The 24431-nt window shown below is 38.6% G+C and overlaps 1 protein-coding gene across 2 annotated transcripts; it reads right to left on the bottom strand.

Annotated features, from left to right (window-relative positions):
• Positions 1-1635: 1635 nt before the first annotated feature.
• On the bottom strand, positions 1636-21803 carry sfpq (splicing factor proline/glutamine-rich). 2 transcript variants are annotated; one of them, XR_004199939.2, is made up of 12 exons: positions 20880-21803; positions 20097-20288; positions 19708-20009; positions 19491-19586; positions 18790-18986; positions 18597-18681; positions 18388-18499; positions 18253-18301; positions 17132-17235; positions 2190-2238; positions 1845-1964; positions 1636-1733 (listed from the first exon to the last, which is right to left on the bottom strand). XR_004199939.2 is itself a non-coding variant. In XM_031748032.2 (10 exons), exons 1-10 carry the CDS (start codon positions 21660-21662, stop codon positions 13959-13961), a joined length of 2031 nt encoding a protein of 676 aa, XP_031603892.1. In that variant the 5' UTR covers positions 21663-21803; the 3' UTR covers positions 13561-13958. The 2 variants fall into 2 exon arrangements, 1 of the variants encoding a protein (XP_031603892.1); XM_031748032.2 differs by lacking the exons at positions 1636-1733; positions 1845-1964; positions 2190-2238 and adding an exon at positions 13561-14069.
• Between the last annotated feature and the right edge of the window lie 2628 nt (positions 21804-24431).

Here is a 24431-nt window from a genome sequence, read left to right as displayed (position 1 = left end):
AATGAATAAACCCAAGTGTATATACAGTTAACTGGCATCACTTAATCATTGTTTACTTCATCTCAGGATTTAAGCATCACAACATTTTCTGCTTTTAAGTTATTTCAGTAACTTTTATTCATTTGACTGATGGTTTTGAAATAAAAAACAACTTATTTTTGATTACATGTGAGGTCAGTAAATATATTGGACTGTAATTTAGCAATTTCACGATTTTCATAATGTTTAATACAGTGAATTTATACTGCAGTAGTTTAGTTAAAATTTAACTTAATCTTTAATATTTGAGATGCAGCTTTCCTTTTGTGTTGTGCAAATGCTTAAGATCACAAACCGCTGATTTGCTTATTATATTTGTGCATCTAAAGGTGAATGCTAACCAAAATCTAAATCGATCAGTATAAACTAGAACACTTTCTCCCTCATACAAATCACAGAATTATGTAACGTGCATTACACAAGCTTAGTTGTGAGACAAAAGGTGAGTTATTCACATTATCATAGCACCCTCGTGTACGTTAAATACTGTGCTGCTAGCTCCTCACATGACCACTGATTCCAGCTTTAGGCCCAGCAGTCTCAGCACCATGCATGGGAGCGGTCCTAGGGCATCAGTAGCAGGGTGGTGGGGAAAAAGGCATGTATTGATTATTTTGTGGCATTACAACTCACGCTCATGGGTCCATTTCTGAAAATTGACATCCATTAGTGAAAGTTAAAAAAAAAAAAAAAAAAAAAAAAAAGTCTTCCAGCACCAAACCGCACTGACATAATGCCACATAGCGAACTTTCAACCTCAGGGTAAAAGAGGACAGCATGTTTTTGACCTTGTGGGGGATTAAATCACACTGGACCATGTCATTGTTTGGTTTTGAGTTTCATTCACACCGGCTTGCCCAAAGTTGCTTGTAAGACATATTTTAACCCTCCATAGATGCTCTGGCAGGTTGAGCTCAGGTGACTCACTTTACCACTAATTTAAGTCTAGTTTTCACTTTAATTTGTGTTTTTGGCCGTTAGGAGCCTGTTTTTGAGCCAGGGTGGAGCTCAGGTCAGACAACAACGATCCGACACATACTCAGATCGTGCTTTCAGACTGCTCCGGATCATCTTGCTGCTTCTCGGCTGGACCTGCTCCAAGACTGACAGCCAATACTTGAGATGCAAGTGTGGGCCAGCAGCGGAAACATTGCACCTTTACCCTTAATTGTAATTGGACTGGACTCCTACCAGGGTGCTTCACAGCCGAGGCACTGAATCTAGCAAGTAAGCAGGCTGCTCAGTCCAGCTGGAGTTTAGTGAGTTTGATGAGTGATTGCAGGTTTTTCCTGGCTCTGAATCAACCTCTGGGGCCTGTCTACCAAGTAAACATTACTAGTTTACAGTTTTCTGACATTTCCAAGCATTCAATGAGCAACATGTACCATACACTTGGTTAAATTAAGCCTAAAGACTTTAATGACCTACATTCCAGTGCTGGTGGAGAGCACCAAACCTCAATCTAAAGAGAAAAACACAGTTTGACATCTCATTTAATGCAATATATGCAATTTAAATTTAGTGTAACGCTTAAATGAAACTAACCTACACAAAACAGGTGGTCATCAGGTGAAAAGTAAGACATGGAAACAAAACTCAGGTTCATATCTTTTATTATTAAGAGAAAACAGTGCATCCCTCCTCTGGACTGCAGACTGCCCTCTGTTGGATGAGTCCTGGTACTGCTCTGCCACCTGAGAAACAGTAATGAGTTATTAGACTTAAGTGCTGCAAACAGGATATTTCACAGTAGGTTTCTATTCAAATGTTTAAAAAGAAAAGAAAAAAAAAAACTGCGCACGCACATTTCACATCCATGTTTTGAAGGATGAGCTGCACATGAGCCAGCCTGGAGGCCATCCTGGCATCCTGTTACAGCGAGCTTCCTCCAGCTTTGACATTTTACAAGACAATCTTCATTTTCCCTACAACACAGAAACAAACAAAAAAAATATCAGTGATGTTCGACTTGTGTCATGTGACAAACAAAGTAACTCAGGAGTTTTGTCATAGCAGCCTCACAACCAACATTATAACAAAATGTCAAACACTCAAAGGTAAGTTTCTAAATAAGATGCATTACAGTGCTGCAGATGATATTTTACATGTTTGGAAGTTAAGCAGACACACTGCATTTCTCCGACACTTACCGTGGTAAATCCGTGCAGATCCTCAGCCTCCCTCTAATGGTCGAGGATCCTGCAGCGAGAGACAGACAATGAGAGCCTGACAGTGGACTGATCACCAGGTTTACTCACAAACACTACTCACTGTGGTTGCAATGCATAAACACACAAAAGTGAGAGCCTGTGTGTGTGTAGATATGTAGGTGTGTGTACATGTGTTGTATGTGCTGTATGTCATGTGACAGAGCTTCAAAATAAAATGAGTTAGTTATAACATTCATTAGAAGTAAATCGTGTGTGAGGATAAGTAAAAAGTGTGAATGAATGAAGTGTGTGCACGTGTATGCATGTGTTTGTTACTGAAGGGCATCTCAGCACCCAGAAGATGAATAATTTATTAGAAACTGCAGGGAGGACAGACAAATTCATGACAATGTTCGAATCCGTTGCAATCCTTGAGAGGTAGGTTGGTCCATCTGTTACAAAGCCATGTGAAGCTGGACTTTCATACTGACACATCAGGTGTTTTACTGCAAAGGTACCCCAAACTGGAGCTACACTATAAACCTAGCACTGACAAAGCCGTGGTCGTTTTCAGTGTCAGTCTTTCGGACTCTGGGCAAGGCCCTTTCTGAAGAGGCCATTACAGGACTGAAGGGTAGTTCTGGCATCACACTCCAACAGGATATAAGAAGGGATTGTAGTCAATCAGGACTCAGAGTGTGGTTAGAAAATGGATCACAGTGCAGAGATGACATCATCACAGCCGCCATTGGCTGAACACAGTCTAGCCAGAGTTCGAGAGGTCCAAGGGCAATGGAGCCCTACAGAGATGAGAGATCTAAATACAAGCAACATACAAAACTGCCACAGTCTTCATGTCGTGTACATTTATTCAAATGGCTGGCTGGTCAGTGCATGACATGCCATTCATGAGTTACAGGAAGGAATGAGGAATGAGAGGTACTGAGAGAAGAAAGGAAAAGTTCCATTTGAAGCTGATCACTGGTCACACTCTTTAAAATAATTGTCCAAATTTCCTCAGACAAACCACACAACCATCAGTTTGTTCCTAAAAACAGTGTTTGAATACAGATTGTATATATACACAATGGACTGAGCATTGTTTTTAAATGTGAAGCTAATATGGGAGTGAATTAAATCCGCTTAAATCCTCCCGATTACAAAAGCCAGACTAAATGGAAGTCAAGAAAACGATACTGCACCTAATTTTATGACCTCAGCAAATAATTTCCTTGCGAGTTTGAAGTACATTAATCAAAGAAGAATATGGTGATGTGCCCTAACGTTTTGAGTATGTGTGTTTTATTTGATTTAAATATAGATTAACCCATGTCTTATGTTAAGTGCGTCCTTCGCCTAAAAGCGTCTTTATTCAGCAAACAAATACAATAAAAGACACCCAGGAGTGGGATGTTCAGCTCAGCTTTCACCCTGCCAGTACATTGTTTAAAATACTGTTTGCAAAACAGAGAATCACGATTAATTTCACAGTGAATACAGACATGCCTTACTAACCAATCTACGGTTAGCCTTCATGCCGTTTCAGAAGCTTAAATGGTGATGTGTCATTTCATAGTTCAAATTCACAGCTTCAAACCAACAGTTTTCTCACTAGTTTTACACTGAATGCATTCCACAGACGAGAAACAGCAACACTGTCTTGATGCAATTAAAATCAGATTGACTACAAGCACTATGTAACTTAAAGCCCAAATGCTCTACATGATGAAATGGTACAGTAAAAACTTTGATGCTTGTTCTGTTTAAAACAGATTACTGAAACATGAGTGGTCCTTTGTAAAAACAGTGCACATTTCCGTTTCTATTTCCTCCACATACACAAGTCTGACCAGTTATTTATGCACAAAATTGTAAAAGTGACCCGAACAGTATGTGACATCTTAAATATAGCACTTTCACAGATAAAAACCAAAGTGCTTCACAATAAAGCCTGAAATATAAATATAATAATATGAAACAATGAAAAAAAATTTAAAAGCTTGTTTGTATAAAAATGTCTTCAGCTGCTTTTTAAAATAGTCAGTGGAGTGTGTACAGCGTAAAGACAGTGGAAGAGAATTCTACAACCTAGTGCCAGTGCCTAAAAAGCCAGATGCCCACGTGTTTTGAACCTAATATGTGGGACAAACAGTAACCTCTGACCCGAAGACCTAAGTGACCGGGAAGAAGCATGATGTTTCAATAGGTCAGATATACTGGGGAGCTTCACCATGTAGAGCAGTTTAGTTAAAACTAAAATTTTAAAACGAAACCTAAAATTTACTGGCAATCAATGAAGAGAAGCCAAAACCCAAGGGATGTGTGACCTTAGTTTAGTGCCAGTTAAAAGTCTTACCGCAGCATTCTGTACAGTAACTTCAATGCTTCAAAGACCCAACCCAGTACCAATACAATCGGTATGTCATTTCAAACAGGTAGAGAGGGCAAGGGGGTCAGGAGTAGTGCTGATAGAAGGTTCAAAGATAAAAGTGCTGCTTACACAGTATGAAAGTACTCTTCATGACTGATTTTAACTGCATTGTGACTGACTGAGGATGTGCTGATGAAAGGCCACTGTGTGTTTAGAAGGAACCATTACTTTATCAAAGCAGGAATAAATTCACTGCAATCAGAAAGCAATCAAAACATAAAAAACAAAGTTATGGCCAAAACAGAACAGTTTCTCATAGTATTTTTGCCTCTGGTAGAGCTGGGCTTTGGTTGCCCCCCCCCCCAGTTTGTTGCTGCAAACACCCTGCCTTTTTCCAAACTAATCACTTTCAAATATGAAAGTTTTCAAGAAAACGAAACAAAATGCAAAACATCATGTACAGTTGTATACAAGACTTCTGCTTTTTCCACTTGGGAGCTTAAATATACCAGGCAATACTTAAAAAAAGCAGAACACCTTTCACTTGACTATAGCTTTCATTTCAGCGCTGTGTTCCATATATTTGAATCCACACAAACACTTGTTTTCATGCACACATACAGAAGAGCCAAAGTACTACAACCACACACACACTCCACAGGCTACAGCAAATCTATTGCCAAGAAGTATGAAGAAGAGAGATCTGCACTGTGATGCCATTCTTTGAAAGTGTGATGCCAGAAGCCCTGAAGACATCACTGTGAGCAGTGACGTGGAATAAGAAGACAGAAGAGTTAAGTCATGGGACAACTGTGCATCTTGCATTATAAACATGGATGGGACACTTACCTTACTTGTTCAGCTGATCTGTGTAAGCATACCTCTGGCTGCAGTGCAAACAAGTCCAGGCTTTACTGTCCACTGACATCTGCAGAACTACTCATCGTCAATGTAACCCAACTGCAGAGAAGAGCCTCTACTGTGGACTGGGGCAGCCCGTCTTTGACAAGCTGGCTGACAGCAGCTAATGCACCTCTTTTACCCAAAGACATGAAACACGCACAACCAGACAGGCACAACAAGCCGCTGCCTCTTCAACCGTAAGACGGCATCGAACTTCCTGCCTCACTCAGGTATGTGAGCTTGATCGGTCTGCTGGTGTAGCTCTTATTATGGTCAGAATTCAGACAGAACTGATGAGATTATGTGCTGGAGTACAAAAAAAGTTGTTACATAAAACTTGAGTCACAACGTAAGTGTGGGGAGTGGGGATGTAACAGTACAAAACAGTTTGGTATGTGTTTGAGTTTTAGAGTCAGTGTGGTATATTTTTGGCAGAGGCAACAAAAGACCGACAAAAGTCAAAATTATCCTATGAGCAGCCTCTTTTCTTTTTTTTTCTTCTTTTTTTTGATTAAAAGTTGGCCATAATTCTTACTTTAACAATAGAAACTCAATTGAGAATAAAGAGAAATACTTTCCCATATTTGGGGAATGATTTCATCGCAAAAAGGTATAAAAACTAGCAATAATTAAAAAAAATTAAAAAAAAACTCCTGAAAAGAATAGGTATTGTTTGTTGTGAGCACTCATGTTTCAGTTAAATATAATGTTTAAATATAAAATATGTCGTGTTCAGCCAGTGGAAGACTTCTAAAACTGGCTGAGCTTTCAAAAATACTCCTACCAGAGTATATGGCCAATGCATACCTGGTGTAAAGCAAACATGTTCTGGAAAAGAAAATGACTTTCTGCTCCTTAACAGGTTAAGCAGAATCACATTATAAGAGTGTATTTAGAAATCCTAATGGTGTGACGGTCAATGCCATCAGAAAGAAAAAAAAAAACAAACTCCTTTCTACTGAACCAAGAAAAAGACCTTGGATTGGATTGCACTGCACAAATACAATAAAAGTTTCTAAAGATGTTAAAAGCTGAGCTCAGTGAGCTGTGAAACATGGGAGCTACATGTAGTCGAAGTGTAACTAGTACACTGTGAGATTTTTTGGATTTTAGTCCAACTCATGAGTTAAACATGAGGTTAGAGGCTGTGAGCTACTTGCCCCTAGAAAGTTGTCACTAGAGTAATACTTAAAACTGGTTCTGGATTCAGCTCACTGTCTAACAGATGACGTTAATTTTTATCTATTAAGCAAAAAAAACCCAAACAAACCTAAAGTATGTAGCAGTAAAAGTAAGATTGTATGTGGATATCACTGGTACGGGCAGTCTTTTTCCTCCTACAGAGAAACATATACATGTTAGCACTTAACGTCACACACGTACCATTACAACCCTTGAAGGCAGCAGGTCATTTTTCCCACCATGAATCTTAATTAGTTGCTATATTGTCTGTTACCTGTGCTGTGTGATCATTAGACACAATTGTTAAAGCTGTTAAGAATGACTGTCAAAAAGTTTGATCCCCATTCATGAACAGTCTGTTAACTGCAATGTTTCACTTGCCTGTGGCTGCGACTTTACTTGAACGTCCAAGCTTTCCATTGTCACCACAATTCCAGTCAAAAACATCTATAAACATCGATTTCAGAACTCGAATGTTGAGTAAATGTGTTCCTGTTTTGTTTTTATAATTCCACTGCCAAAGCTGTTCATTTTTACAACATGTAATCCATGTATTTGTGTAATGTAACTTGCTTTGGTTTGATAGTGCTGTATAAGCAAGCATCACAGCTATTTTTACTTTAATACATTAAAACACGTAGGCAATATCAAACTCAGTTCACAGTTTTAGGCCTAAGTAATTACCATCTTTTGAGTTAAATGTTGAAAGTCTCTTAATCTCTTAAAGAGGAACTAGAACAAGTTCCGTTATTTCTTTCATATATAAAAATGTAACAAATTCACATGCTCTTCTTAAAACTTAAATTTTAGAATTAATTTATCAGAGTCAAATGCTTCAAACGGCCCTCAATACATTTTACAGAATATTTTCTACTTCTGTCACATTTTATTTGTTATCTGGAATCTATCATCTGTGACCAGTACAACCAAGAACCACAAGGTCCTTCCAGAAGGTGGCAAATAAGGATAAAGAAAAATCTAAGGACTCTTAAACGGACCTTAAAGAGAAGACCTAGCTTGAAGATGGAGTGAATTGCATGGCTGCAAAAAGAGTCCGTATAATATGCACAAGACAAAGTGGAACAAAAATATGGAGGGGGTAACCGGGCCCCTTTAAGAACGTCAAGGGTTTATTTTCATGGCAAAATGGCAGAAAGGGATTTTTTTTTCTGCATTATAGTATAGCAACTGTAAACATACAATAGACATAAATATAAGAATTTTCCTTAAAAATGTACTTGTGCGAGAGCAATAGCCAAATATTTAAATCCCCAAATATTCTAACCTACAGTCCAAGCTATAGAGCCACTATTATCTGATCACTCTGGTCCTTTAGAGTGACAGTTTTATTTACAAAACCGCTCCAACAGAAGCTACAGACTCTTAATGTCTTGGCTTGGCAACTTCCTTTTCATAGTCCAACACCTTAACAGATGGTCAAACCTGTTAAAGAAAAACAAGTTGTACACAACACAGACAGCGTTACAAAGTTCAAAATGCACACTATGTTATTAAATAAAAGAACTATGTTTAAGCCAGTAAAATGTAATTTAATCTAAAAGCAGTTATGCATTTCTAAATGTTTTACCTAAAAGGAATTCGATGTATAAAGGACATATTTTAAAGGTACCTACATACCTCTGATTGCAGATCTAAACTGTTTCCTAAATGTTGGAGATTATCTGACTTCCAACATCCTTTCGGTTTTTCAGTTATGTCACAACTACTTTGAGGAACGTTTATTTTAATCTGAAAATCCAGTCATTTGTGCATACAGTCAAAGAAAAATTCAGAGTGCATGCCACTGTGCTAAAAAATGAATCATTCCTCTAAAGAATGAGGAAGAATTTGGCAAATACATCTCTACAAATAACTATTAGTTATAGGATTTGGTCATTTTACAATGAAAATTGCTCATCCAAAATCGACCATTTAATACAAGCGTATAAACCATGTAGACAGGCTGTCTCTTTGTAAAATATATTTTTGAAAAAAGCTGGCATAACACTACACCTTAATTATGGATTGTTATGTGGAAATTATACTCAAAGCACTGATGGTGCAAAGAACAATTTGTGCCTTAAACCTATACCATTATTCTTTTGAATATTTAGAAATAACCAACCAACACAAATTTAGTGTTGTGGACTTTAAAGGCATTAACTTCCATTCCACCATCAAATCAGTGAGTTATGATATTTTTGAATGCCTTTAAGTGTATTTATAGATATTAATCTGTGCATTTCTTGCATTCCATTGTGAATTATTATTACTGAATTTTTGAAACTTTTTTCAAAATTGAATAAGAAAATATACACTAAATATACAGTACAATAGGGCTGCACGATTTTGCATAAAATGAGAATCACGATTTTTTTGCTTAGAATTGAGATCACGATTCTCTCACGATTTTCTTTTCCAATATAAATATTTATTGCACTTATTAACTGCACATCAACTTCGTAACAGTTGAAACTGAACATAAAAACAATATATACACATAAAAACAATAAATGCCTCACATTTTGTGGTTGCCGCAAAATGTACTGCTTGAAATTCTGTCTCCACCGTAGTGCAACAATAGAAAAATAGTTGCGGGACGGCACTGTGTAGCGTTTGTCTAGGGTGTTGATCATTTTCCTAAATCCCTCGTTTTGCACAGTGTTGATATATCTTTGGTTAGGTGATAAGTAATAGCCTCCGTAATTTCGAGTTCGACGTGTAAAGGGAAGCGCTATATAAGGTTCCCGTTATTGATGTTTGGGTGGTTGACCGGGACAGATTTCCTCCTGTCACTTTCTCGTCATCCCTGATGTGTTCTCCGTTGTTTTTTTCCTGCCAATTTGAGCATCACGGCACAGCTTCTGTATCACATGGTATAAGGCTCCGCCCTTGTCATTTGTTGAGCAGGAAGAGTGAGCGCTTGTTTTCATGCAGATTACGTCCCGGATCAAAATGCGGTACAATCGTTGTCTTTTTTTCTTCTTTTTTTTTTAAAATCGTTGTCATTTGGAAATGAGATCGCACATAAGTATGAATCGAGATCGCGATTTTCTAACGATTAATCGTGCAGCCCTACAGTACAAGTACAAAATATTAGATAAAATAAGAAGTTTTTTTAATTCATCAGGAATGCTACAAGGATGGATTAGAATCACAATCCAGCTGACTTCCCAGGGGTTTGACTACCATATCACAATGACAAGCATCTAAGTAATGTACCTCATTAGACTACTCTCTTGGAAGGAAATCATGTATAGTATGTACATGATTAAATAGGGATTATATCTCACTACTTTCACTAGTTTCAGATCCAGCGTTTGAGTTTCTTAGCTACAGCTTTTCCAAGTCCTTACTACCCAGCCACACTTCAGCCACAGTCCATTATCTTTAAAGCCGGCCATACCTGTTAAAGAAAAAATGTACATAACACAAACACACGTAACATTTGAGATAAACACTCCTTTATATCCTCTCCATTACTGAATGCATCCAGACATCCAAATCTTCTGTTCTGTGGCCATTTCAGGTGTGTTTTGTGGGATTCTGGGATGCCACATGGTAGGAGAAGACATTTAAGTTAAAATCCTTACCTTCATTGTATGTTTGATTATGTGAAGGACATTAACAGGTGCGCTAAAAATATTTGATTGTTGATGTCTTATGTAATCCATGGTTAAATGGATGACATTTTCTTCTACATGAAGAAAAAAAAAAAAAAAAAAAAAAAAAAGCTACAATGATCAGCTAGTTGCTGTGCAAGGTCAGCAATTAACCAGCTTTCACCAACTACAAAATTGTAACTAATGTCGAATGAAAAATACTTTCAGTTTCACATTCACAGAATGTCAATGTTAAAGCTAGTGGAATAGAATACAGCCAAGTTATTACACGCAAAAAATAAAATCTGCTTAATAACAAAAGTTGAAATTATTAAAAGATTAAAATTACTTACATTCACTTTTCAGGCCATCTCTTACCAGACAACTCTGACAAAAGCTTGTAAAGGTAGGCTTGTGAATGGAGGAAGGTGTCCATTTAATTACGGCACTCAATTTTGGTTGGGCCAGAGTGAAAAGGAAAGTTTCAATGGGATCTTGAAAAGTCATAAGAAGAATTTAAAGTATAATCAACTGTAAACTAATATTTAATTATTACTGTTTGTTAAATTTTAAAATAAACCGCTCAAAGTCCCACAAAACAAATATTTGGACTTCTTGTCAAATGTTTTTCCAGAGAACAAAGACCATTTCTCTTTATATGAAAAAGCCAATAATTAGATCTCATGCCATGTTTGGACATAATGTTAATATCCTAATAGTACAGTAGGGCTGTTCGATATAACGATATATATCGGATGACGGTAGAAAAACGTCTATTGTTTCATTTTACGCTATCGTTTGTTTCGTGGTGTCGCAAAATAAACTGTTTACGGCAATATTTTTTCATTATTTTGATATATTAATTTCCTAAAGTTCTCTCTCTTATATTTAATATAACCACACTACAGACGGACACGCGCTTGTTTTTATGCGTTGTCGTTAGCAACAACGACGGTAAAACCACCTCGTGTCCGCTTGTTTATTTTCCACATAAACCTTTCACAATAAAGCTCAAGATCCTGTTGAGACTTTTCAAAATAAACTGAATCACGTGAAAGATGCAGAGTATTTACGGATGAGAAGCAAAAAAGAGCCGTCAGGTGCTAAAAAATAAACGTTAGCCTCAAAGGTTAGAACAGGCTTTTCCCCGCAGCACGCTGTGTAATAAATACTCACAAAGAAAACAGCAGCCGTAACAACTTATGTCTAAAAATGTATCGTTTCATGCATCAGTTAAAACACTCGACTCCAGGTACGCGACGCCCAGCTGGAAACACTTCACACAAGTCGAGCTGCCCGAGATTCACAGAATTTACAGAAAATGTTACATTTTTGTGATTTTATATCGTTATCGGACAATAGATGTCTTAATATCGGGATATGAGATTTTGGTCATATCGCACAGCCCTATAGTACAGGATATTATTGTCATTATAATGGCAAGTAACATTAAGGCCATTAATGCAGATACAGCTAAACATTTCTGCAGAGATGGAAAATGGGTTCTCCTGAATGTTACCCAATTTGTCATACAAGTCAGTCTGAGAAGGGAATAGTGACAAATTTACTACAAACAAGGCAGGTCCTTGGAAAATAACAGCACATGAGCCCTGTTGACAAAGTTGATACAATAGCATTGGACTCTCTAGTTTTAAATGAGACAGTAGTGCTGGTTTTTCAACAGTTAACTGATACACAAGAACATATCAGTGCAAATGTGAAATAGAAAAGATGCAAATCAAACTGTCGTTTAACCCCACTGCACACATCCATGCGGTTTTGAAAACTAGGGCACCGTATGCGCTCTTACAAAGGGACTTATTGTCTTCGTGCAGCTCTAGCAAAATTAGAGCTTTATAACTGAAAATCCTTTTCCAAAATCCAACAGTGACTCAGTCATTTATAACGTCACAGCCTGAAAAGTCAGATCTCTGATGATAAGAACCATTGGTCCTTAGTTACTTGATTTTTAGAAATTCTAAGACTTGACATACGTATCCAAGTATGGATCTTCCAAGGCGTTTAAGTATAGTATGGGCATATCTGATGTCAAGATTTGCCACTGGACTTCCCCAAAGACACATTTTACACAAAATTTTACAGACCTATAATATGCCTCAAGTCCGTCCATAACCGTTATTGACTACATTTACATACGATTTTATTACTTCAGCTACTGCAGAAACGTGGTGCTGTTTGCACTACTACCACTTAAGGTAAACTTAAACACCTTAAAGCACCTATAGCAGTACAGAATCACATCAGTGCACCCTTATCGAAAACTTCATTATTATCAAAAGTAATCCTTTACATAACGATATTCATCGCAATTTAACAACATCATCCATTTTTAAAGATAATTAGCATTGCTTTGTGCATTTTTTTTATGACAGTTATCCTTCTGAAAGAATGCCTCACAAGTGCTTGAAATGCTAGTAATAACAGAATGACCTGCATGTAAATGTAGTCAATAACTCCAGCTTCCAAACATGCACACAAGGACACACACTTGAGTGGATTTTGCCTGTCTAGGTCAGACTGTGTGGTTTCAGCACTAGATTTCTGTAAGACCACTGTTAGTCACACAGTATTACACAGGTTTTCTTAAAGGTTCCATGTGTGATATTTCTTCTGTCCAGACGCAAGACTGTAAAACCAGAGTTACTCACAAAATGCCTCTCCGAAAAACCAAGAAAAAAACCTAAAAGTTCCCCTTGTTCAAAAAATAAAAGGAAGCGAACTTGTTTGAAAACAGGGCTATAATATCAGAGCCACCCTGCATTATTAAAAATAAATAAAATTCTTTGAAACGAGACAGACCATTTTAATAACCGATTTATAAAAATGAATCTTAACAACTTGGTCTTAAAAAATATATATACCTGCTAATGATATCGCTAATTTACAGGAAACTTAAAAATATTAAAATGTGTTAAATCTTATTTTTATTAACTTTTCAATGATCTGGGGGACCCTGTTCAACACTGCTTCCCAGTCTAGTCTTTTAAAGCAGGTGTTAAAAATATGATTATTCCTTTGAAGTATATTGTAAAAATACTTATTCATCAATGTGGGAATTTGCTGATAAAGCCATGTCAAACTTGCTGCTAATTTCTGTCATACCATGAGTTAATTCTTTTCAGACTGTGCACGCATCACTGAACTAAAGTGGGCAGGACTTGAGAAAATAACACATAGAATCTTTAAGAGCTAATGTGGCAGAGGTAACCACATTATTCAATTTCCGCAAACAGCCCATTGCTGCTTTCTGAACGTACTACACGTTTCATTTTTAAGAATAAAAGGTTAAAGGTTTTTCCTGATTGAACCAATGTCTCTTTATTATAGTACATGCGTTGACTCCAAATGCATGGCACAAAACACAGCCATAGGAAGTTCAGAAAAAATGTTACAGTTAGCACTTCACGACGACTCACAGAGCATAACACATCTTTAAAAAAAAAAAAAAAAGAAAAAAAAAGAAAGAAAATTATACATGGTCAAAAAGAACAACTGGATCACCTAAGAGTAACTTCTCTTTTCAGACTAGAGACAAAGTAAAAAATGAAAATATTGACTTTCAATAACTGAGTAAATTGGCTAAAATGTTGTAACAATTTAAACTTAAATACAAGAAATTTGAATCAACATTTTTGTTTTTAGAGAAAAACTGTACAAATGGTGCTGCTGGAAGCATCAAAAGAGCAGCGTTTAAAAACGGGGTTTCTTAGCAGGACCATCAAACTCCTCGCGGACCCTGCCATACCCGGGGTTACCAGGACCCATTCCCCTCGCACCACCCGGAGTGAAGCGCTCATTGCGCTGTTGGGTGTCAATGTGCCAAGGAGGCAGACAGGAGGGTGGTAATAAGGTATGGGAAGGGTCAGTGCATAAGCACATAGTTCATGTCCATATGGAGATGTGTAAAAAAGGTATGGCACAGGTGTGATTTGTTTTATATTGTGAGTGGTTAACAAAAGAACCAGCAGGAGACACATCCGGAGAAACCGTTCGTTCCAATATGAAGGTCCACAGGTGCCACAGGTAACATACAGAAAAGGAAGAGAGGGTAATGCTTTCGTTAGTCAGTGCCTACCTAGTGTGGTCTCTTCTCCAGTGCATGCCAAGATTAAGCCGGGCATTAATGACAGCTGGCCGTATCTACTAGTTAATGAAAATGGCAACAGCTACATGCCTAAACTTCTGAGAGGCGGCATGAAAATAGGAAGCTAAAAATATATTTCCAACATGAGGTTTAACCTCATATTTCTAGTCATTTGTCAGATTTCCTTAGAAAATGTTGCAAATATATATACAATTTGATGGCATCATGACTTATATTGTAAACTGTATGACTTAAAGAGTCATCTTGAACATATCTACAAATCTGCTGCCCAGGTATCACAAAAGGGTATGGTAACTTTTAAACGTTCCCAAATGTGACTACAAAGTATAGGAACTACCAGAAATGTATGGTCTCTCAGACAGAATGAGTATATTCGAAGTGTAAAACATTTTCCCAATAAGTAAGCAGTTCATTAATATTCACATCAATGCTAATTCAGACAACTTCTGTGAAACTAAGAGTGTCATTGTAGAAATCCAGCAGAATAGCTGAAATTTTCAATTGCAAAATGAGGCTACAAAGAACAACAAAGGTAAGAAGAACAAAGTGAGGTAGTCAGATTGCAGAATATAACTATTATCTTGAAGTGTATGAACTTCCTGCTCATTTTACCAAACTGAAAAGACTGTAAAACTGTTGGGCTGTCAGCGTCACTTCCAACAGGCTTAAAACTCAAACTTATGGTCTTTAAAAACTATTCAAAAGCAAATTGTGCTCTAAATTTTAAAAAAGTAAATAATCTTCTAGACAATAAATTAAGTAAAGGTTCATGATTTCAAGTCAAAATTAAGATGTCTTTAAGCACAAAGAATTTCTTTTACAACCCATTTTACAACTATGAGCAAAAAAAGTATCAAGATTCTGAGTAAAAATTTTTTATCCAAGAATAAAGTCTGATAGATATTTGATTTCTGTGCTTTTTGTCGTTAACAACACAAATTAAGGAATTTCAAAGGAACAGTATCCCACGCCCCCCAAAATGAAAGTCTTTTTCCATTAACCAGAATAAGATAGCAATACAGCTCTGAAGTTTTGCATAGTTTTTCAAAAAATAAAATAAAAATTTGGCTCTCTGAGCACAGGCCAAGTGTTTAGTTCTAATTGCAGAAGAGAAGCCAGTTGTTCATCTCCAAAACTAGGCCACTCTCAAATACAAAAAAAGTTGAGATGGCCAGAGCTTAAGCAGAGCCCACTCTCCAGGTGTGCTGACTTGTTCTTAAAAAGTGGGTAATCCATTTCTGTTTAGGTAAAAACCATTAGATTCCCAACTTCACATACTCTAGTACTGACAGTCTTCATTTGATATAACCATTTCAACTAGTTAGTGCAGGGTGGGTCATGTCATTTTTAAATGGCAGCTTTACACCTTTCTAATTTCCCATCAGACATCAAACACCCGACCCTCTGAACGTGTACCTACCCAAGTTAGGTGGGTTTGCTGCAAACAAAATTGCATAACCTTATAAAAGTAAAATGAACTCCATGAAGCAAGCAATTCCTAAAGTGTATTTAAAATGCCTTAAGGCAGGTATGTCAAACTCATTTTGTACCATGGGCCACATAACCCACTTTGAAGTTGGCCTTACCAAGAGACTCCTATTTCCGTCAGTCTAAGTTAGCTTAACTACACATGAACTACCCATTATAAAAAACAAATGTCCATGGGCCTCATGTTTGACACCCCTGCCTTAAGATCTAAATTAATGGAATATTATTAAGACTTTTTTTATTTTTTGTAAAAATTCTTAATAATACAGAAACCCTATTTGAACCCTAAGTTCAAGCATTACTTTTTATTCAGGACTATAGAACCTTTTTATCCGTCAACTGTAATACAGAAGCAAATGACTTCAGGTCTAAATCCTGCCAGAAACAAAAATCCCAGGCTCGGTCCAGTTTTCAGCGATATCATCTAAGCAAAGTCACAAGGCTACGCCAGCCCCCATCAGTTAATCATGCTGTAATCTTTGTCAAACTCAAAGCTTTACACCGTCATCAGGCACTAAAAGTGTTACAAAGTTTGAAAACTCAATTACAAAAAGAGATACTGATGAGAAGGTAAAGGTTGCTGGTCCAGAAGTTTTCCACCACACTCCCGCCCCACGCCCTCAAAAATATAACTAAATAGATTTAAGGGGGGAAAAAAAGGAAGCCTGTTCATACACAACTTCAGTTCTCCTGATAGACAAATGAGGCATGAAATTGGTAGTAGAAAAATGTGAAAATTAAAAAAATAAATAAAAATACAAATAAAAATAATACTGGATACCAATGCTCTCCTCAATCAAGAAAACGTGCCTGTCCAGCTCACATAAGACAGGGCTTGCAATAGCAGTCCACTACACAAACAGCGTGATAGGAGTGAGCAGAGCCAGCGAAGTTTTTCTACAGCTGTTTGAAACACACTGAGATGATCATTTAGTGCAAGCTGACGGTTTTATAGCTTAAAAGCAGTAATGGCTTGTGGGAATATTAACTGAGGGGGCTTGGCTTGCTACTGGAAAAAAGAAAACAAACAAACCCTATAAAAGCAGTGAGCATGTGTCACATTCAACAACCAGAAAGCCATCCAGTGATAGCTGGGAACACAAATCACTCATTCTGCCATCCTGCTTAGACAACTGGACATCGTGTTAACAGGAAGAAAGGAAGACGAAAGAAAAAAAATCAAAAACACGGCCAGGAGTCTCCAACCAAAGGGAAAGCCAAAAATAAAACTACATTAACTACTGAAATTCCCACAGGTGGGATACATTACCATTTCGTTGCCCATCAGGCCTCCTGGTCCTCCCATTCCCTGCTGACTCTCAAACCCAAGTCCGCCCATAGAGAATTTCTGTGAGGATCCACCAAAGGACATATCTAAAGAGCAAACAGGAAAACATGTTAGGTATTCATACAGCACATGAATTAAAAAATACCTGCGAATTAAAAATACCAACGCTACCCCTCAGCCTTCTACTGCACACACCTATTTATCCATTTCAAAAATCGTACGTCTCCAATGTAGGACTTGAGTCCATGCTGCCTGCCCATCTGCGTGATGACAATAAACCTCCAGTCTTTTACAGCTGAGGAGTAAAAACTCAGGCGCATCCTGCTGATGGTAAAGCTGGCTCAACAGAATTTCAATAGCTATACAACACTTGCATAGAAACTGGGAACGCACTGATCTAATATTTGACTCCGCTAACAGCAAGCTTTACAAGCTAATATAGCCAGCTGTCATTTAGTTGCTAGGGGGAAATGTAATGTAACACGAATGAAGTTGACACCAAAGCAACTACCAGTTTAGAACCGTTTAACACCTGCTACCCCCAACAGCTTCTATTTACATGCTTGCAGAAGTTTTTTTTTTTTTTGTAACACTACTGACAAGCGCCCACACACACACCCCCCCACCCCCGAGGTTGTTTGTACATTTCCTACCAAATCTGGTCTAACAAAAACAAGTCTACCCTTCCTGATATCTCCACATGTACATTTATTTATTTTTTATTTTTAACACAGACTTACTTGTTGAGCTCCTTCCTACTTTACATTTAGATTTGATTGTTTTAGCGCTTTTTTTATTTTACTTTTTCTTCTTATGGAATTGTTCTAACTTTGTGTCATTATTTATTATTAAATGGACTATTTTGTCTATTTTATTTCACTTTTTACTTAAAATAAGAAGCTAATTTATTACAGAATGTTTATTACAGAATGTTTAATACTTCGGTTGCTGTAAAGAAGGAATAGGCTGGAAATGTCTTTTTGCAACTTATGCAACACTGTGCATTTCATCATCTAATGCTTAAAATGTTTGGGTCAACTTTATAGCCACTGTGGTGTCTGGATTTCTGTCACAATTTTGTAATTTAAACAAAAGACACTTACCACCCATGCCCAAAGCTCCACCAGGATGCATTCTCATTTCTCTGTCCCTCTGTAAAACAAAGAAATTAAGATTAATGTAGGCAGTAACTAGCTGTTGAACTGATGTTTTTGATCCCAAAGTTTAGTTTAACTAACATCCATAAAGCTGCCCATCCTGTAGTTCTCCTCACGCTGACGGCGCATCTGTTCTTCTAACTCTCTCTTCCGAAGCATCTCCTCCTCCTGTCTGCGCCGCTCTTCCTCTTGTCTGTTTAAAAATGCAGATCATTTGTCAAATGTGGTCCATGAGAATTCAGTAGGCCGTTCCCAACAACAACCAGCTGCAATTTAATGACATAAAATACCTGAGCTGCATTTCCTTCCTCTTTTGCATCTCCTGATTGTGCATCTCCTCCATACGCCTCAGCTCTTCCTGTCGCCTCAACAGATCTGGATGAAAACAATGCATTACATTTACAACAGTAGGATAACCCACATCTAATGAGTGACATGTATAACAAATCATGAGAATTGCAGGTCTTCCAAATCTAAACTTGCCTTGACGGAGCAGATTGGCCTGGTGCTCATGGTAAGCATCCTCCATCTCACTCTCGAGTTTGTCACGAGCCTCGCGCATGTTCTTCTCCACCTGTTGTCTTTGCTGCTTTTCCATTTCATCAAGGGATTTCCAGCGCTTTGCATACTCAAACTCAAAAGTGCCTGGACGGGCAAAGCGAGGAGGCTCCTCACGCTCTCTGAAGACACAAAGACCACAACGTAGAGTAGATTAGATTGACAGGCACATGTCTGCATTCACCTCAGTTACTAAAAATGCCACTGGAAAATCTAACATAAAACGAATGCAAAGTGAAACTTTACTTTAGCTTTACTACCCAATTACAATAATTCAATTTTATACTATAGGCAATGGTTTGGTTTTCTGTTGTTTGCCAATGTGGGATTTCACTTAGGTTAACATCTGCAGAGCCTCAGAGAAGATTGACCTTTAAACAGCTGAATCCACCACCCCCACCTTCCCCATCCCACCATCTGCTACTCACAAAACAATGACCTAATGACCTGAAGAAAGTAATTTGCATAATAAAGATGATTGCGTCAAGAGACCAAAATGCACCTGCTTCAAGACCTACTGGCTATTCTATGGTGGTGTTAGTATGATTAGTGCAACTTGAGGACAAAATAAAATTTTCACTGCCATCTGCATGATGTTACACCAAGAAGAACAAACCAGTACTCACGTTTTATATTTGGGGTTCTTCTGCGCCAACTTCTCTGGAAGACCATCTTCACTATCGTACTGCTCCAGAGGCTCGACAACAACAGGCCGAGGAGACCTGCAGAAGGTGAAATACATTTAAAAAAAAAAAAAAAAAGAGCAAGGGCTTCAAGAACCTTTTACAAATATCTTCCAACTTACATACACCCCTTCTATTCAACTAATATAATTCGACTTACGTAGTGAGCAGGAAGACCCCCTCGTTACACCGCTCTAAAGCCTTTCTGGCAGCAGGTCTGGAGGCAAATTCAACGATTCCTCTGCCCGTGGAGCGTCCACGATCATCTACAACCACGATGGCCCTCTCTACCATTCCGAACTGTGAGAAAGCTTCCTCTAGGAGTTCATTGGATACAAATGGTGACAGATTCTTTACAGACAGCGCTGCAGAGTGTGTAGCAAATCGGACACGCAAGGGTCTGCCCTTCATCGGTGTGTCATCCAGCTCAGCTTTTGCTATCTCTGCAAGTGCCCGAGATTCCTAGAAAAAAGAAAAATGTTATTTAAGAGTCCCTTTACTTATTACAGTAACAAAAACCTGTTTCAATTCAAGTGTGTGAGCCCTTACCAGTCGGATGAAACCAAAGCCTTTCCCCTTGTTGATAAAGACCTCAGTGGGCTCCCCATATTTTGCAAACATCTTCCTGAAATCGTCCTCTGTGATGTCGTTGGGCAGGTTACCAACAAACAAGCGGCACCGCTGTGTGTAGGACTTCTCACCTGGCTTCAGCAACATGGACAGCGTCGCCTTGAACTCAGCCTAAGAAAAAAAACGCCATTCAAATTTTAATTCATAGAAATATACACATATAGAGAAAAGAAAAAACTATACAAATATTTTACGCCCAATAGATTGTCATTTTCAGATGATTTTTATGTTTTGACTTGTGCTCGCGTCCGTATTTCGATGTCCGTTCGCCCATCCCCCTCACTCGCTTTGTGTAGTAAAAGAAAAAATCCAACACGGAAAATAATATGAAATACCACTGTCGACAAACTAGTTCATCCAAAATTGTTCAGGTTAACAGATGAAACCCATCACTGAAAATATATTTGTCCTTTTAAAAGCGTTAAGACAGAACTAATTTCTATACTTGAACAAGATGGCCGCTAACTAAAAGCAATAACGTTGAAGGATGTGCTCTTTTATGCACCCCGACTGCCCGCCGTAGCGAGCGCCCGACGGCTTCCCTAATAACTGTAAGGATAACACAAACAACTCCGCCCGCCAGGGCTGTTTAAAGTGTCATATCGAGCACCACGCGGCTGCTTGGGCTAGTGTTAGCAGATAGCGACTGCCGACGCCACTTGGGCGTTTATAAAAATTAAGATAAAATTAAATAAAGCAAACCTTAGATTGGCTCTCTTCTGACCGACTTGCGTCAGTGTTCATGGTCTCTTGTGACTGTTGACTGGGCTCCACTTTGACTTTCATGGCCGGTGGCCCTGCATTTTGGCCTTGAAGTCCTGGTCTCTGGCCTTGTTGAGGTCCAGGCTTCTGGCCTTGCTGGAGTCCCGGCTTCTGGCCCAGCTGGGGTCCCGGCTTCTGGCCCTGCTGGGGTCCTGGCTTCTGGCCCTGCTGGGGTCCTGGCTTCTGGCTTTGTTGAGGGCTTGGTTTCTGACCTTGCTGCGGCCCAACTGCTTTCGGGCTTGGGTGTGGAGTCGGCTTCTGCTGCTGTCCGTTAGCATTTGCCACGGGTGACTTCAGCTGCTGGTTCAGGTTCTTGTTTGCCTGGTTTGGCTGAGGGGAGGTCACGTTAGGTTTGGGTGGTGGTGACTGAACCTTCGGCTGGGGCCCAGGGGTTGTGGATTTCTGCTGCTCTTGCGCCGGTTTCTGCTGCTGTTGCTGCTGCTTAATTGGGCCTTCCATCGTGAGAGCCGGGCCTGGAGTCGGCGGAGGGATGATGGGTAGCGACTGGTTCTGTTGCGGCTTCTGGGGAGTGTTCTGCGATCCTTGGTGTGGTGGTCTGTTGAAGTTGTGCCCCCTTCGGTTTTGATTTTGATTCTGGAAAGGATTATTCCTAAAATTTGGGTTTCCCATAAGCCCACCTCGCATGGGGCCGCCGGGCCCACCTCTGCGCGGCTGGAAATGATTCATTCCAAAGCCGCCACGATTATTGTTGAATCGAGACATTGGTCCTAATATAGGCAAAAATTATTTTTAAAATACCAAAAGAATTAAAGGTCCTGCTGCTCAACAACCACCTCCAAAGGCTGTTCGCAGGTTCTCAAAATGGCGACCAACAGTTAAACAACGAATTGTCTTTCTTTCTCCAGTACGCAGACGTCTGGCTCCGCCCGGTCCCACTGATTGGTCCGTTGCCCAGGAGGCGGAGTAAGAGTTTTTCGAAGGAGCCAGTCCTGAAGTCACCAATTCTGCTCTTATTTGTATGTAAAGAGGCGGCTCTGATGAAAGAGCTGTTAAACAATACTCCATCATTGCTCAAGGAAATCTGTGTCACATAGCTATCTGGTTGGTACTGTAGCCTGCCCAGTAGAGCAGGCCCTCAGTGACTATTGCTGACTTTATGACCCAGATTGTGCATAAGAAGGGAATCCTTTTTATATGCATTTCACTTTAAATTAAAGCATATGAATACACTTAATATATTTGGCCCTTGATGTGATTTTCATTTCACTGTGTGGCTGCTACTGAAACTGACACGCTCCTGCTCCAAATAGTCAAAAGTCACTGAAACAATCAAACACTGATTAAACGGGTCACCAGTGAGCACTGTCCAATGAAAGTAAGAGTAAGTTTTTCCTCTACAGAGAAGAAGCTTATAAAAGTCATCAGGCTTATAAATTTACAGTTACCAGCACCTCAGACTAAGCTTTCAGACCCATTTAAAACAGACAGCTGTTTGTAGGGGTTTGTGTTAATCAGTCCTTCATAGTGAAACTGCTTAAAAAAACATTAGTGAGAAAACTATTGAGGAAAAAAAATCCTTAAGGACTTGTTTAGAATTCAGTAGGCTGATTTTTAGATTTATTAGTAAACGTATGGCATAACAATTTAAAGAGAATTCAAGGTAACTCTTAACTTGCTCGTTCATATCACACTGCAGTGACATTGGGGTTTGCCTTAGTGGGAAATTATTTTGCTTTTAGCATGTGTCCAGCCTCTGTAAGGGCTGTCTGACCAACAAGCACCTAAGCAAAAACCATCACAAGAGAGAGACATGGCAGTCAACAAATCCTGGACTGAATTCTATGGGAGAATTGTGCAACAGCAAACATGGTGGTATAAGTAGAATTTCCAGGAAGAAAAACACATTTTAAAATCTTGCTAAAAAACTAAAAAGACCTCTGCTCAGTGAGTCACTCACCTGCATGTTGAAATGTCTTTGGGCAAGACACTAGACCTCATGTTTCCCCTGATGTATCCAATGTGGCTGTTAGATTAAAAGTGCTTAGGCATGAAAAAAAGCACTTAAATAAATGTGGGTGCTCAAATTAAGTAGAAAAGTGCCATAGAAGTACTGCACCACTTCAGTCCCTTGGCTATTAGATTACACAACTCTGGTAGGTGTCATTTAGACAATTTTTTTTTTATTGTGATTTGTCTGTTCACCTCAGTGTTTGTTGATCTGTAACTTGACATGTAACAGTGTTTGTAATTAATGTTTCAGGTTTGTAGGGTAGCTAAAATTATTGTGTAAGAGTGATTTTTTTTATATATTGTCATTTGTGCTTAGAAACTTATAATCATTTATGCTTAGAAGTATATAATCATCTGTATGCTGATAAAAATCATATCCTTATTAGGTCTGATAAGATTCTGTGTGCACTTGTGTACCATGAGATGAGAGGAAGCAGCCTCAACGTTATAGTTTCCATTATAGTTTTAGAAATCAGACTGTTCTGTTTTTTTAAGTGCAAGACTTCATACCTTGAAATGTTCGTCTGAGACATGACCTATGGCAAGTTCCTGTTCTTATCATTTAGCTTACAGACACTGATGTTGTTCAGATATGCCTGCTTAAGAATGTCATATGTATTTGTAATTGCATATTCATGAATGATTGCTTGCTGACAATAAAAAGGGCTGTAGCGAAGGAATCAGTTGAAATTGGTTGAATTCAGGTGAAGGAATCTTTTCCTCAACTTTGGAAACACGGAAAACACGGAGAGTGCCTTCTTGCCTTGTTTTGTCGTGTAGTTATTGGTCTCGTGTTCCAGCGGGGTTTGTGCCTAGATAAACCCAACAGATTGTTTCTTCTTGGGATCAATAAAGTGATCTGAATCTATACAAACTGACATATGAATCCAGTGTTTACTATGACCTGCAGTCACCCAGTCTTAGTCATAAAGCACTTCATTTAGTGTCTTTAAGCTTCTTTCCATCACACATGGCTCCCTCCTGAGTCACAGCCACCCTTAACCTAACTGGCAAGGCATGTGAAGGAAAAGCCACCAACATGTGCTCCAAGTATGTGGGAACTCCTTCAAAACTGGCTTCAGTGGGCAAAGCTTTTCTTTAGAGCAAAAGGAGACATCTTTGACGGACTGACCAGACTAAAAACATCCTCAAAGACCAACTTTTACCAATGATCAAGGTGTAATTTCTGTGCATTTTTCAACATGATGGAGTAAAAAACCAAACGTTGTGGCTGCAAAATCATCAAATTCAGATTTTGAATCCAAGGCCACATTCCTCAGATGTTAATCCGATTGCAAATCCATGGTTAATCCTTAAAAAGCAAGTGGATAAAGAAGCCCACAAACTATGATCAAGTTCAAGCACCGATAGGGCAGGAATGGATCACCATCAATCAATATTCGACCCAGAAGCTGGTGTGCAGCATGTCAGCAAAGGTTAATGCTGACTCTGCATAGATGTGATTTATTTATCAATAAAAGTCTTTGATCTCTCTTTATTATATTACAGAAACATTCAAAA

The sequence above is a fragment of the Oreochromis aureus genome, linkage group 22 (assembly GCF_013358895.1).
Source record: "Oreochromis aureus strain Israel breed Guangdong linkage group 22, ZZ_aureus, whole genome shotgun sequence".
Classification (NCBI taxonomy): domain Eukaryota; kingdom Metazoa; phylum Chordata; class Actinopteri; order Cichliformes; family Cichlidae; genus Oreochromis; species Oreochromis aureus.
Note: the sequence above shows the minus strand (reverse complement) of the source record. Positions and strands in the feature narration are given on the sequence as shown.